Source organism: Triturus cristatus, chromosome 7, assembly GCF_964204655.1.
Source record: "Triturus cristatus chromosome 7, aTriCri1.1, whole genome shotgun sequence".
NCBI lineage: Eukaryota > Metazoa > Chordata > Amphibia > Caudata > Salamandridae > Triturus > Triturus cristatus.
Window position 1 is genome coordinate 1,246,703,716 of NC_140590.1, and position 16,750 is coordinate 1,246,720,465.

General features: G+C 43.0%; 1 protein-coding gene across 1 annotated transcript in view; it reads left to right on the plus strand.

The window, feature by feature from the left end:
* Window positions 1–15,903, plus strand: part of LOC146811714 (butyrophilin subfamily 1 member A1-like) — a 226,686-nt gene extending 210,783 nt beyond the window's left edge. The window contains exon 13 of the mRNA XM_085618710.1: window positions 13,515–15,903. Within this exon, the coding sequence (XP_085474836.1) occupies window positions 13,515–14,035 (521 nt within the window). The 3' untranslated portion in view covers window positions 14,036–15,903. The remainder of the gene's footprint in view (window positions 1–13,514) is intronic.
* Window positions 15,904–16,750: the final 847 nt, after the last annotated feature.

The window sequence follows — 16,750 nt, forward strand, 5'->3', positions numbered from 1 at the left end:
GCCCAATTTTGGATTTCCAAACCCTCAATCAATAAATCGGAACATTTCCATATGGTTGCACTACAGGATGTCATTTCACTTCTCCAACAGGGCAACTTTATGGTAACACTGGACTTGAAGGATGCATATTTGCATATACTTATACAACTTCCACACCGCAAATACCTCAAAGTTGTCATAGCAGGCAAACATTACCAATTCAAAGTTCTACCTTTCAGAGTGACTACGGCACCTCAGGTGTTCACAAAATGTTTGACAGTAGTGGCAGCACATCTAAGAAGACCCAATGTTCACATATTTCCCTACCAGGGTGATTGGCTCATCAAAGCCAGTACCTACCAACAGTACACTCAATTGACAGTCGATCTACTTCACAGCTTGGGTTTTACAATAAATGACCCTAAGCCTCACCTTCAATCTCTCCAAATTGAACCTTACTTAGCAGAAATCCTCAACACACAGTTAGGACTTTCCTATCCCAGTCACGCTCAAGTTCAGAACTTTCAGGTAACTCTTACACTTCCAACCGAACACACCTCTCACAGTTCGGACTGCGGTGTGTCTGCTAGAAATAATGGCCTTTTGCATTGCCACACTTCCCAACGTGAGGTTACATTTGCATCCCATACAGCAATGTCTAGCTCGCCACTGGTCTCAATCACAGGGTCACCTCGAAGATCCAGTGATGATAGACCGCCACACTCACTGTTTTCTGCAATGGTGGAACACCAACAACCTGCTACAGGGGTGGCCTTTTCTAGACCCTGTTCCTCACCTCAGTCTCACCACAGACGCATCAGAGATGATTTGGGATGCCCACCTACAAGACCTTACAGTACAAGGTCTGTGGGATGCCAAATATCAATCCCTACACATCAACTACTTGGAGTTTCAGGCGATCTTGGCACTAAAGGCTTTCATTCCTCACCTATCTCACAATGTTGTCCTAGTCCTGCTGGACAATATGACAACCATTTACTATCTACAACAAGCTTTTTCAATGCAGTAGGTCTCGCATTTACGAGAGTTTGAGCTATTGGCATTGTAAATGACAATACCTTTTATTCATGTGTTGTTTTTAAAACATAAATAAAAAGCATTGTCATTTACCGTGCCAAAAGCTCAAACTCTCGCAAATGCAGAACCATTGCATTGCAGATGCGTTCGGTGCCTTTGCAATAAAAATACATTTTTTAAAAAGCGTTAGGAGAGCGTTGTCCAATGTAGGAGGTATTTGAGAAAATAGTGCTTGGAGGCTGCAATTAAAGACTACCGAGTAACAACACACGTAACAGAGGGTGTCGCCATGGGAAGTTACAAAATGAGACAAGGTGGTACTAAGAAGGGAGCATTGTGTTATCTAAAGTAGATGGAGGGAAGTGCTCTTTATGACTTCTGGTTTGCTTCTCTTTATGCAGGTGTCTGTTAGCATAATGTGTTCATAAACCTCTGGATAAATTAATACAGGGTTTTTCTTGCCTTTCAAGTAGGCACGAACATTTATAAATCATATTTTAACCGGAACTAGAATATTACTAAGTCTTGTGCGAGTTGGCAAACCATTGAGGTGATATGGGCACCTGAGAAATAGAGTGGACATTGGTTGCTTTAAAAATGTTTCCCATTTAGAAAAGTATATCCAAAGTCATTAGGCTGGTCTCCCTCATAAGCCACCAACACTGCATTCGCAGCCAATCACAGGGAGTCACAAGTTGCGACCTACCTAATGAAAATTCATTATAATGGTAGTTTTGCGTACCCCTACGAATGACACATCCTGATATGTGAATGGGTCTTTGTACAACAATTGTTTTTTTTAATGTTAATTCTCTATCTTTACAGGAGGCAATCCTTTTAAAAATGTTTTGCGTTGCAGCAGTCATTTTTTATTGTTATTATCAACACCCAAGTGAGAGTATGAAACCTATTGGCTTTGCCAATGCCTTTCGACAACTGTTTTTTAGTTCTTTATCTAATAAATGTTTTTTTCCTAATTTTTCTTTGTTCCTTATCTTCCTATGTTTTTAAAACGTTGTTTTTTGAGTTGTTTGATTCTTGCACCCCACAGCACTTCTCTGGAAGTTTTGCTCTCCAAACACACTACACAAGGGCGAGGCAAGATTCTTCAAATATTTTTTTGCCCTAGCCAACTAATTTAAGAAGGTCTTTAAAAGAAATATGTCATAAAGTATCCACTGGAAAAAGCAGAGTAACAAAGTGTGACCTGAAAGGGAGAGAGTAACCTGGAGCACTGGAATGGCAGAGGGGGAAATAAAATGTACAACAAAATGGGGAAGACCAATAGTGAGCACTGGAAGTGAACAGATAGAAACATGCTTTCTCTTTACAAAGGGGGCAAGGATTGCAGCTCTTTCCACATATACATATCTTTGGTGAATCCTACTTCAGTAGCCTCGAGTATTCCTTTACAAAAATTGGATTCACACATGGACATTCAACACCTCATCGGCTTTCTGTTCCATACGTTGAAGCAGCAGTTCTTGTTTCCTCTTTCATTTATATGGGTGTATTCTTGTGCGGGCTTGCCATCTTACATAGTTGCCATGTAAATGTGTTGATGTGGGTGGCCATCTTTGGTGACGGGTTCCCCACCCCAGCTGTGTGATTGAGTGGCTTGTCACAGATATGTTGCCTTCCTGTTCTTCTCTGGAGCTGCAGAGTCAGCAACCAGTGCAGGACCCGACATGGTCTCTTCCTGAAAACCCAGCTTACGTTTTTCAATTGTCAGTGCGATTATCTGGATGGCCTCCTTTGCATTTCATGGTACTCCTCGGATTCTGATGTTCTTATGCCTTGAAAGGTTTTCAGGGTATTGGAGGAGGAGCTGCAAGACCTAAATCTGCTCCTTCATCGCTTTCAAGTCCTCCTCTCTATGATCCAAGGTGGTTTCTAGATCATCCACTCTTTGGCCAATGGCTGCTTGTTCTTGCTTAATATTCTTGCTTAATGACAGATTGGCGCAGCCATCTCTATTCTCCAGGTACCGGTCAGACTTCCTCTGGTGTCTGTACGCCACAGTGCCATGTTGTCTCAGCCGACATGTTGGTGGCCTAGCCTCAAAATACCTTATGTGCAGCTAGCTAGGCACCTCTGTCCCTGCCAACATGCTTCCAAAGTGTGCCTCGTATTCCGTTTCTGGTTGGTCCCCGCATCGTCCTTGCGGCCACTTTAATTAGAACGTCCAGGCTGAGAGGGAAGAAATAGACGGGAGACAGCTGTCTAGACTCCCGCCCCTTGGAGCAATTTAAGCACAGTAGAGGTACAGCATTTTAGACTTTTCCAGATAACTGGCATGCAGACAGAAACAGCTGAACCAACCAGTGTAACACATCACACAGTACTTCAAGGCAGTGGGCGTGGGCCTGGCATCAACGTGCAGACCAGCAGGGGGATCAGTCTTCCAGTTACTCTTTCCCTGCAACCAAACAACTTTAGTGTACCCTTAGTAGTGCAAGCCCAACCAAAGGAGGGCAGGGTTCTAGATTTCCTCACAGGGTGGCGATCCATCACATCCCATCAGATGAGTCTTAAAGATTGTTCAAATCGGTTATGCTCTACGGTTTCTTTCTATCTCCATCACTATCCATCCCACCTTAGAGTAGATTTCAGGCAAGCACCTATCCATTCTATTACAGAAGGTGCAATTGTTGCTCTTCTCTAAAAGTGCCATTGAAAGGGTTTCAAATTAAGAAAAAGAAGGGGGTTGTTGCTAATGCTGGGCATAACTTGTGTAATTTTCCATAGCTTAATTATTCAAAATTACAGCAAAAGTATGTGAAATTAAATGAGGAGCATAACCCTGCATTTAGCGCTATTTTTTTTTACACAAAATGCACCTTTGCATGCAAAATGGACCCAAGGGTGCGTTTTGTGCTAAGAAAATAGCACTAAATACAACAAAACAGGAGCAGCAGCAGCCAGCATGTTGGAAGAATTTTTGGCCCAAATTTCATATGCAGGTGTAATCACATTATTTTCAGTAATTTCACTTTACAAGCGTACCACAAATTTACCAAAATGACTCTGATTATTCCAGCGTAGTTCGAATTTTGCCTAGGCCTAGTTGTTACTCTCACTAGTTCCTAGTTCTGAAGAGCAAAGGGGGCCTCAGGCCTATTCTGGACATCAGCATATGAAAGCTTTTCTTCAGAAGGACAAATTCAAAAATGCTGACGCCGGCCGAGGTACTTCTGCTCAGGACCCGGGTGACTGGATGGTCTTCTTGGATCTGCAGAAAGCAAATTTTCATACACCTGTCCTGCAGTCCCACACACATCTCTGGTTCAAAGTAGGTCAGAAGTGTTTTCAGTTTGCTCTGCTTCCTTTTGGCCTAACCAGTGCCCCATGGGTGTTAACAACAGGGATGGTCACTGGCCATCTTTAGAGGTCGGGATATCATTATTCCTATATCTCGATGACTGGCTGTTGAAGAAGGGCTTGCCATATCTGTGAATCTTTTTACGTCTTTGGGGTTCACTACCAACAAGCCAAAGTCCCACCTGACTCCCTTGCAGAGGCTTCTATTCATTGGGCTATCTTGGACACAGGTGAATTTAAGGCTTTCCATTCATCGTCATCAGTCCAGGATATTCAGGATGTGATCCCAATGTTTCATGGCCTTGGATCACAGTGAGAGCAGCTCTGAGGCTTCTTGGCCTGGATCTCCTGCATCCTTAGCTATGCAAGGTGGCATAAGCAGACTCTGCAATGAATTTTGAAGTTCCAGTGGACCCTGCATCTAGTCTGTCTGACTGATGCCATCCAGGTCTCAGAGGACGTAGCTCTGTATCCCAAGAAGGAATGGTGCTGGGTGTCTTCCAGTAGTGGGGTGAACTATGGCTAGATTGCTTTGCAACATGCAATGCAGAACCTGCGATGTCAAAGGTTACACGTCTTAGAATGTCCACAAGAATACTCTCTGGGGAAAGCATTCTAGCTGGAATGGTCCACAGGACTCTTGCCCCTTCCCACCCTTGCTTCTCCTGCCCTGAATTGTGAAGTAGATCAGGAATAACAAGTCATCCTAGTGGCTCCACCTGTCTCAGGAGAGTGTGGTACCCAGACCTTCTGGGCATTAGTGTCTGTCTTCCTATCAGGGTACCACTTTGTGTTGACCTTTTGTCACATCAACAGAGCAGGATCCTTAACCCACTTCTGGGTAATCTACACCTACATGTGTGGAGACTGCACAATAGCAACTGACTGTTTGATCTGCTGCCTAAAGTGCTGGGTGTCATCCTTGCTGCTAGGCTTCCCTGAACAAAATCCGTTTATGCCAGGTTCTGGGACAAATTTGTGGCTTGGAGTGGTTGCCACAGGACCAATCCCTTACAAGCAGAATTGTCAGAAGTCCTTTTGTTTGTTATATCTCTCGCCCAGTACGGTTTGCAGTGGGTTCCATTAATTTTTGGTGTCCATTTTGGCCGCCCTATGCTTGCCAGACCAGCCAACCTAGTTTAAAACACCTTCTGTGATGTGATTTATTAAAGGGCAAACACATGTAGCCTCCCAAACTGTTTGTGGTGCCTCAATGGAAGCTTAGCTGGGTTCTGACATTTTTCATGTGTACCTCAGCAGAATTGATGCATAACTACTCAATGCGTCCCCTGACTTTAAATATAGTCTTCCTCATTGCAATCATGTCAGCTCATCTTGTGAGTAAACTCCAGGCACTTTCAATGCAACCGCCCTACCCAACTTTTTTTCCCGGACAAGTTGGTGGTGAGGAATTGAGCTTCATTCTCCCCACCAGTTCTGACTCTTTTGTACATGCAGCAATTCATCACTCTGCCTGTGTGCTCCCCCTCAGAAGAGGAGGAGAGACTCAGTCTGTTGGTCCCCCAGAGGGCTTTATGTTTTACATTGATCGTAGCAAGGACCGGCAAAAGGACGATCAATTTCTTGTGGGGTCCTCTGGCGCAGAGAAACGGAAAGCTGTGTAGAAGACAGCCATGTTGAGGTGGATAGGCTTCTGCAATAAGATCTCCTATATACTGGCCAAAAAGCAGCTTCCAGAAGGTTGCGATAGCCCATTTAACCAGGGCTAAGGCTGCTGCCCCTGTTTTGGCACAATTAGAGCCTGTCCTTGACATGTGCACGGCTGCAACGTGGACGCTAGTTCACATGTTCACAAAGAACTACTGCCTTGACAGCAGTTTGGTCCTGCAAGACTTTTTGGTCTGAGTCCATACCACAGACCCTCCTCTGTGGGAAGGTACTGCTTTGGTATCTGTTCTAAGGTGAGAAATCTGTAGTTAAAAGTATCCGTCAGAAGAACAAATCGATTATCTTTGGTAATGCTCTTGTATTAAGTACAAATTCCTCAAACCCCCTCTTGCTTCCTCGTGCTGTGGAGTGGACCAAACTCTCAAGTTAAGGGTCAGTACATTGGTACCAACAGTTGTTTACATTCCATGTCAGCACAACCTTTAATCAGAGAGTTTTATTTACTGACTTCATCTATGTTAGTGCTGGTGGCTATTGTGCATTTCTATGAATATTAAGTTACATGCTGCTTAGCATAAAATGCATTCCACTGCAAAGCGCATTTAAAGTGCAATTCAGCTGAATGTAGGCGTTATAGAAACTCTCATCCGAAAGTTGCTGTAGCAGTAATAATTACTGGATGGTGGGCCAGTGTGGAGAGTCAAACATGGTTAACTAAGATAAAAATGTGTCAGCGTTATTCTTACTGAGATACCCACTTACATTAATGTCCCATGTTCCTCGATAGCCAGTGGAGCATCACTGCTCTTACTGTCTTAAGGCAATTAAGTTTCTGTCCTTGGTTCGGCTAAAGTTTAATTTACATACACATAAGGTACACCACCACTAACAAAAATAGCTCTCTGAGTTAAATGCTTTGGGTTGCCATTCTTGTTTCAGCGAGAGTTTTATTTACTGACTTCATCTATGTCAGTTCTGGTGGGTATTTTGAATTTCTATGTATATTAAGTTGCATGCTGCTTGGCATAAAATGCATTCCTCTGTAAAACGCATTTGAAGTGCAATTCAGCAGCATTACCAAACAATCTATAATACTGATAAACCATTAGCTAAAAGGGCCAGAGCACTCTACTAAAACGAGGGCATTTTTAAACTATGTGTATGTTTTACTACGTCACCTATATTGAGTATTTTGTCTTCAAATTATACTGCCTTTATATATATAAGCAGAATTTGCGACCCTGAATATGGTAGGCTTTGCAACCCCTGGAATCGCTGCAGTTGGCGGCAGAGCCCCATGCCCCCGCCTCTCCCTTCGGCAGCCAAGGATGAGGAAAATCATGAAGATAATACACCCAAGAGCCAGAGGAGATTAAAAAGGGAGATAACCCAGCAAGGGGGCTGCGGGGAACTGGTACGTTTGGAGCATTGTATTTTTCAAACCGTAACTAATAAAAGCAGTCGATGCCTGCACTGCATGGAGCGAGACGGCACAGAGGAGGCTGTTAATAATAGCTGTGATGATGAAAATAGCAGGGTTGGTCATCTGTATAGCTCACAGTGTCAGCAGGATTAATTTTAGGCATTTAGAAAAGTATTACTCACATGAATAACTGATAGTTAATGTTAATGTTATGGTAATTTATATAGCGCACGGCTGCTACTTGCCTATGCAGCTCTCTGCTGCCCAGGCAGGAGTAAGCTCTAGAGGCAAACAAAATAGAAAATAGTGCCACAAAACAACATAAGTTTAAAAATAAAGGAAGAACACTTTTAACAGGGGCAGTCTGCTGGAAGGGTCCGAAACAGCAAAAGGCATGACGAATTAACTATATTCACCAATCAGAAGCAGCCATTTACAAAGGGCATTAACCGGAACCAATTGAAACATTGGAGGTGCTTCAAGCGCATGTTTAAGACACATGTCTCAAAGAGACTGTGCATGCGCTGCCTAGGCGAGACCTGAATATGGTAGGAAACTAGCGTCAGTGCCTAAACATGCTTGTGTGGCTCCTTTACTTCCATGGCAGTGTGGAGTGAAGTGTGCAGCTGCACAGCACCATCTAGTGGTGAACAGGAGCGCTGCTATAGAAAGTTTCCGGACCCAGTCTCATTCTTGGAGAGTATTCTGTGATGAATCCGCAGTTAGAAAATCCACCAGAAAGAGCATTAACAAAGGTAATTAACTTGTTCTTTGGTGTCATCCACATTGGAATGAGTTCAGAATTTCTAGATGAATTAGATGAAGAAGTGACTTGATAAAAATATGTAAAAATAGGTGGATCCCTGGGGTATATCAGAGTTTACAGATATGTTCAGAGTAAAATGTTCTAGTATTAATCATCAAAAGGTTTATTTGATTAGTTTAAAAAACTATCACAAAAGCACATAAAACAAAAATTGCATTGTTGTGAAATCTTTTTATTGCAGAAAAAAATAATAATACATGAACATTAAATAGGAACCATTCTAGCGTCACAGTACAATCATGAATCCGCTGAAGTACATTAAGTTCTGAAACTCTCTCCATCCCTCACCCTGTCCCTGCGGGAAGACATCAGGCCCTATCACCAATAGGTTGTACCAAGCGAAGAACACCAGAGTCAGTGGGATCGGTCAGAGTACAAATTCCATCTTGGAAGTCGTTCCACTTACCACATATTTTGACCCATTGTGTTTTGGCAGCCCCTCCTTCATAAACATCCCTCTCTGCCAACATGCACCAATCCATGTCTTTTCTCCAGGCACTCAGATGGGGCACCTGGGCCACCCTCCACTCACGTGCAATGTGGCGTTTCTCCACTATCAACTCCACTGTCATGTAAATCTGCTCAATACAGGGGGAGATCCATGGTCTCTCTGATGTTGAGTAGGAACCACTTTGCGGAGGCCTCCAAACTGCCCCCATACACCTTATTCAGGCAAGCAACCACAGAGTTCCAGTAGTGGTGAAAGGCAGGGCAACCCCAGATCATGTGGAAAAACGTCCCCTCTTGGGTTGAAACCACAGTGACAAAGTGGGGTTGACACCCTCCTCATCCTTGCCATGGTGGTGCATGCAAAATAGCTGCAATGTAGGATTTTTAATTGTACAAGGTGGAACCTGTCTCTAATAGCCACTTCTCGTGGGGATTCCAATGCTTCCAACCATTCATCGACTTCTATCCCCTCTAGATCTCTGTCCCACTGCTCCTGTAGCCTAACTAGGATGTCAGGCGATTTTTTGAGCAATTTACGATACATGAGGGAAATCGCTTTCTTAGGCATATGTCGATTGGGAGTTGATCCTCCACTGGGAGGACTCTGGGAGCTCCTCTCTCTTTGGTAACACTGCCTGGAGCACGTGACGGATTTGCAAGGACCTATATGTCTCTGTGGGTGCCATTTCATAATCTTGTTGTTGCTCCGCAAATAAGATGACTCCCCCGCCCTCCCACCCCCCTGTCTCCACTGGTTGCCCACCTTGGTGAAACCAATGAGATCCCATTTGTGAAATCCTTGCTGCTTTCCTAGGATCCCTAGCTGCACGTTATCCCAGAGGGGAGTAGCCAATGTAAGTTTGCCTCGCCAGCGAAGGCATGGAGCGCTGTGTGCCAGAGAGTGAACATGACTGCCGTAGAGATCGAAAAGGATTTGGGGCATGAAGTACCCTATATAGCCCTGAGGTAACCCCTGGATGCATGGCCTGCCTGTCTAGACGATAAGCCACTTTCCCTTCTGTGAGATGGCCCACTGATTAATTGTGATAAGCTGCGCTGCCCAGTAGTACTTTTGTATGTTGGGGAGGGCGATGCCGCCATCATACCATCCCCTTTTCAGTTTTTTTAAGGCAAAACATGCTGGTCCCCGTTGCATGCAAATTTAGTTATTAACAGCTTGAAAGTGGGCGGGACCATGCAAGGTGTGTTGTGGAGTGCACATAGAAAGCGGGGCAGTGCCATAATTTTAAACTGGGTGGCCTTCCCCAAACGGGACACAGGCAGGGTTCTCCAATGTTGTATATCTCCTTGGAGATGTGCCGGAGGTGGCTCCAGGTTTCTTTCACAGAAAACCTCAAGATCCACTGTAATGTAGGTCCCTACATAACGGAACCACCCAGGCATGACTTTGGCCATGCAGTGTCGGGGCAATCCTGGCGCTTCTTCGTCCAGGAGGTAAATGAGGGGTTAATCCCAATTGGTGGTATACCCCGAGTAGCTTTGGAACAGAGTAAGGATGTGCATTATTAGGGTAGGGACTGTGTCAGATATATACAGTAGGATGTCATACGCGTACAGGGAGATACTGTCCTCCCAGTCCTCCTTCCATTTTAGTCAACGGATCAGGTGGTCCTGGCTGATCCAAGCCATTACCGCTCCAGAACTACAGAAAATATGAGTAGGGGAGTGGGCAAACCTGTTGTGTGCCGCACCCTCAGATGAAATGCAGAGGATGTACCACCGTTAACCATCACATAGACCAGAAGAGCAGTGTATAAAAGACGTACCCACGCCAGGAGGTGCGGGCCGAAGCCCAGCTTGTCTAAGGCCTTGACCATGTAAGGCCACTCAATGGTATTGAAGGCCATATGAGCGTCAAGCATCTTCACGGAGCCTCTTGGCATGTACCCAAATGCCATATAGCAGGCTCAGGTTAAGTGAGGTGTTGCGCCCAGGCATAAAGTCTGATTGATCGGGGTGGATTAATAACTTTATCACCTGGAGCAGCCTGGTGGCCAGCAGTTTTGCTAATATTCTTACTTAAATGTTCAGGCGCAAAATTGGCCTGTATGAGGCACAATCTTCAGGTGGTTTTCTCTCTAGTATATCATTGTTAAGATTGGCTGTAGGAAAATAAATTCTAATCTCTCATACAGCAGAACAATTTAAAACAATAAAAAAGATTCAGAAATTCAACTGGTTTTGTGTGCTTATTGCAGATTTTAAAAACTTCTCACATGGAGACAAACAAGTTTGATTGGGCAACATGCACAACAAATACAACAAAATACAAAGCTGATATATACTGGTAAAAACCATATGGTCTAAAATAATTCTTGGTAAAGAATTTGTGATATTAACAAAAGAAGGCAAAGTGGGAGAAACTTGAACTGAAGCCTTGTCACAAGGCAGATCGGGGCCGACGCAAAATCATTTTGGCCAGCGGGAAACATAGCTGGGATCTTATAGTCCCCAGCTGAAATTTTGACAACAGCAGTATTTCCCATGGGTTCTTAACCTAAGTCAAATATGGTTCAAGGTTATTAGAGTTTGGACAATAGCATAATCCTGCATCAGTGGTTTCCTCATTTCCTTCTTTTCCCTGGAAGTGTTACAAAATGTCATGTATAATGTATTTATCCTTATTATATCTGCCTTCACTAGAGAGTGAGGGGTCACAAACCGATCAGGGCCAGGCTATGGCTTTGGTAGTAGACTCAATATACTTCAGCCATGGAATCATGTGACCCTTATCACATGCCAGACAGTCAGAAATAATGTCTTGATTAAAGGTAGTATATTTGTTAACCCAAATTGAGACCCAGAGCAGCAATGGTGCAAGCTTTATTTGATCTACCACAATGTTATGCCCAATTCTCGTGCAAGAGAAAATGAGGCGTGGATGCTGATAGCCCGAGTAATTGCCCACAAAATCAATTGTCCTCTGTTTGCAAGTTGGAAACATCACAATAACCCCAAATCCCAGCCCAGTAGGTTAAAACAGGTAGGCATTTACATTCCTAAACTTCACTGAGGGGCCGAATAGGTTTGTTAACCCTCCCTCCTAGCAAAACCAAATAGTTCTCCCACAGAATGATTTAAATGCTGGCTTTCTTTAGAGGTGCAGGGCAACCATGTACAGCGTAAGTCAAAAATTATCTCCACATAAGGGAAACTGTTTACCTTCTCAGTCTCCCCTTGGTGCGAATAGGGCATATTTTGCTTGGTTTTGTATCATACACCAATTATTATTATTATTTTTTATTTATTTAAGATTTTCGTCTCTAGATCTAGATTATCCATGAACTGCGCAAAGTATTCAGTTAAGGTCCTCGGGCCAATAGGGGCATGTGAGAGCAAGACCACTGTCAACGTAAAGTAATGCCAGGGCTGCAGTTAATTTGATTTTTGGCATATCCTTCCCTGTGGATTGCAAGCAAGCATTCAACCCATTGATTTACAGTAAGAACAGGATAGGTGCCAAGATGCATCCTTGGCCTACAACAGTTCTGGGAGGCCCCAGGGTAGCCATGCGCTATATAAATATAAATTCATTCATTCATTCTTGTGCAAGGCCAAAGGGATCGGTACATTCCCCACATGATCGATAGCTTACAGAGGCAGTAACCCCCACAATGCAAGGCCCTAAGAAAGTCCTGTCATTTAATTGTGTGCTCTTGCATTTGATAAATAAGAAACAAATGTTCAGATGTACCGTCCAAAGTGAGGGCAAACAGTAGTCATTAAATTCTTTCTGTTGTCCCATGCCTTCAATGTCTTGGTTACGTCTATCCTCAAGAACCAAGTCCTCAATGCCTTTGAAATCCTCCCTGCACATCTGTGATGTTAGTGCTTCAGGGGTCTTTCTGAAAAGATTTTTCTTGGTTGGGTTAGTGAAGTTTTTCATCATAAGCTATATAAGGTTAAGATCCATGGCTTCAGTGCCTTCATTAAGTCCTTCCTGAAGAAGGACTGTGGTACCGTGCAATTTTTAAGTTTTACTTTTGTAGCTATCTCTTAAGTTCTCTAGGAAGCCCTTTCCCCATGGTTTCAGTGCTTTAAGAAAGTACTTCTTGAAGCATCGTGTCTTAAGAGCCTGTGTTGCATCTGTCCATACCGGCTAAGTCTGAGGAAGCACTCGGTTATATCCAATACGTAATTTGAGCCGGTGGTTGCTGGGGGAGGGGGGGGTTCATGTGACACTAATTTCTCCACATTAGACGTTTCGCAAGAGAGGGCAAAACATATGAAGGATGAAAAAGGAGAAAGATGGAAGAAACTGTCCCAAATCGAGAAAGCAGGAACCTCCAAGAGTAAAGAAAAGGGGCAGTGAATGTCTGGTGGTAGATTAGGGAGGCATGAGTTGGATTGAAGACTACATGGCCTTGGTATTTGCCACAGACATTTAATAATTCCGGCCTTAGGCTTCTGAGCAGAGCTTTGGGCACCAGTACTCATTCTTTCACAAATTAAGCACTGGTTATATCCTTAAAGACTGCCATATGGTCTGTACCCCGGTTACAAGTAGTGTGCTTAGTGCTTTGTGAAGTCCCTCATGTAGGGTCAGGTCATTGCCTTTTTTACATTTTATTTAAGAACCATGCATTGAATTCAAGGGCTTCGTCATGGTTCATATCTGAACTTGTATTGTGAACCTTTGAAACGGCAGAGGAAGCTGCAAATAAGTTTTCTCAATGAAAATATGCATAACACAGATTCTACATGTGCATTGATTCTGTGGTAATATATTTTGTTTAGTGCTGCAGGGAGCTTCAGTAGATGATCATGATGATCGATAACCTACATCATGCAGAGTTCTTAATGTCTTCCTGTGTTTCCCTCTTCTAGCCACTTTCTCTCGAGTGGACGTCTGCTTGAACTCTAAAACAGCCCACCCAGATCTGCGCCTGTACGACAATGGGAAGACCGTGACAAACAAATTTGCCAAGCAGCAAGCTGCAGACAGAGATGCCAAGGGCGCAACTCCCTGTGTCTTGGGAACTGATGGTTTCACACAGGGCAGGCACTACTGGGAGGCAAACGTGCAGACCACGGGCGGCAGAGGGTGGGCTATAGGGCTTGCCCGGGAGTCAGTCAAGTGCACCAAAGAGATCAAACTCCGGCCGCAAGAAGGGATCTGGGCTGTAGGCATGGTCTTAAGTGAGTACCAGGCTTTTGAAAACCCACTGATACACCTGAAGCTGGATACAGCCCCACAGAGAATCCTGGTATACCTGGACTATGAAGGGCAGCTGTCTTTCTACAATGCAGTCAACATGTGCCACATTTACACCTTCCTTGCCTCATTTAAGGAGAAGGTCTATCCGTTTTTCTTGACTATGGATTCCCAGACACGTATTTCACTCTGAGCCTTTTTTGTGAATGGGTTGGACAGGCCCAAGACATAACAGCCATCCCAATCCTAAATTAATTTGCATTGTTTACTAACCCACATCCATGTTCCAGATGCTCCTCACACCGATCATCTCACACTACCTAAGCAAATAAGCTTATTGTTCTACTATTGATATGTTAAAGAATAGAATTTGACGGCAGCAGGACAAAGATTTCGATGAATGTTACATTGTAAACAAGAGTATGGAACATCTGTTATGCCCGAACATTATGATATGTATTAACATACTAAGGATTTAATGTGTAACTAATTACACCGATTGTTAAATGAAAAATCAATAACTTTTTTTTTTTTTTTAAAGTGTTATGTCAACAATCAACGATATATATATCAAATAAGAACATATTAAGCCGTCAGTTAACTGTGTAGAGATGGGAGTGACAAGATATTTTTAATACAGGCCTCTGTAAGTGAAAGTCAAACAAAATACTTGTAGGGTGTTTTAAAAAACAAATAAAACAGTTTTCACAATGAATTAAGGGTGTAGTTGCACCCAATATTTCTAGGGGCAAAAGGCCCAAAAAATAATTACACGCTGTTCTTTATAATAGAAGTAAAATAATTTCTAATCGTCATCTAAGTGGAGAAATTTGGACCAAATATTATATATGCATATATAGGCTAACAAAGTACTAACAAGGTATGTTGCTTTTTGTTCTCCACAACTCTGACACTTTTATGCATTTATTTGTTATGTATCTTAAGCTTCTCATAGTTTCTGCGTGCCCCAACTCCTCAGATTATACCTGTGCTATTAGTTCCACACATAATGAACATTATTATCTAAGTTTAATCAGATTTAAATGTTTGCTCGTTGGTGGTATGATCTCCCCTACTTCATTCTTAGGATGGCATCTTGAATGTCGTATCATTTCACAGAATTAACCACTGTCAACAGCTGATAGTCAAATTCACTATACTTGGAATCAAATAATTTCATATTATGGCCTTGCAGCCCACTGCTGAGAGCTATACCGGTTGTTAAAGGCCCTGAACCCAAGTTGATGACCTGAGTCGCAGGCCAGAACCTAAGACAAGGCAGAGGGCCTTTAACAACTGGTATAGCCCAAGGCAGAAGGGCTATACGGCTATTAGAACATTCAACCTCTTGAGGGTAGAATGTTCTTAATTATAAAAAAAGAAACCGAAAGAAAAAGATTGGAATGTTAGAGTAGAAGGCTTATACCACCCATTATAAGCCCTAAGCCAATTCATTGTCTTCAGTGGAGCTCTCAACATTCCAATGTACTAATATCTGTTATACACAATTGTTACTGTAACAGAGCAGAGTACTTTTAGACATAGGATCAGAAACTCTCTCAGCACACTACTGCATGTATACAGTTGTAGAATTTGCTGCTGAAAATAAGGGCTTTTCTTATTTCTAATCCTTTGGTGACTTTTGTTACTGCTCACCCCACCCTCGGTGCTATTGCACATAAAAGTCTTTGGGATTTCTAATTGGGTTTCTTTTAATAATCTCATCTTTGTAGTATGCAAATATTCACACAGTTTCTGTGTTTTGTCTGTAGTTCCTAGTTAACAAAATGCAAATGTATGTTGTATATGTTCTCTGAGGACACAGAAAGTATTTTTTTGAAGAGATGTTTGTAAACGTTTTATACTCATGCTGCCTATGTTTATAATGCTCTGTACGTTTTTATGTTGACTTTTTACTTCATTTTCAGAATGCATGTATTGCCTTCCTCCGAAATTTTGTCACCATCTTCATTGTGCTGTAGTTTCTTGATGATTTAACTCTGCAGCAACATATAAAGGAAAACCATGTTTTCAACTAATAAATATTTACTCCAACTTCTACACTAGTGTACAGCTTTTTGTGTTATGTAAACTATTCACCAACCTCTCTAGGGTAAACGAGTTGGCTTCAAGTGCTCAGAGACTATTTTGTATCAATTACTTTATTTGGGATGTTCTAGAGTGCTAGCTAGATATCGAACTCATCGCAGCACTGTACTGCAATCACATATTTTTCACAGTGAGACATTTTTGCTTTGAGGGGCTATTTTAATCTGTCTAAACAGTGAGGAAATAGGAAGGTGGCAGCTTAAAATATCTGGAATCATCTTTGTTGTTGTAGGCAATGATTTGAGGAAGATAGCACATGTTTTGAGGAAGATCAGCTTGGAGTGCACATCCTGAGCTAAATCATCTCCCATAGCTGTGGATATAATTGTTCCTAGAAAAGGGGAGCAACCAAGGGCGCTGGTTCTCAATTTGTCCATGGCACTGTAAGTATTTTGCATTATCTGCCCAACTGCAGCACGCAGCGAGATGGTTTGCCAAAGGGGACAACTGGGAGAAGAGGTTACTCCAAGATAGGGAGTTGTCAGTCTGGGATATTGCGCGATATGTCATATCAGGTATGGCAGGAGGGGGGCTGCAGCGTGCTCGCGGATCTGTACCCGGGAGAGAGCTTCATCACATTCGAACAGGCCTGTGGCTATTTTGGACTGGGACAGGAACAATACCTACAATACGCTGGATTAACCAACATATTCAAAGTGCCTAGGGAGAGCACTGAGTTACCAGCTACAAATTGTCACGATAGTGAGAGCAGTGTAAGCCATATAACTCATTCTGAACCCTCCTCCCCATAAACTTTCAGGTTCCCTAGGTTCCTTACCTGTGCACGACCAAAGACACT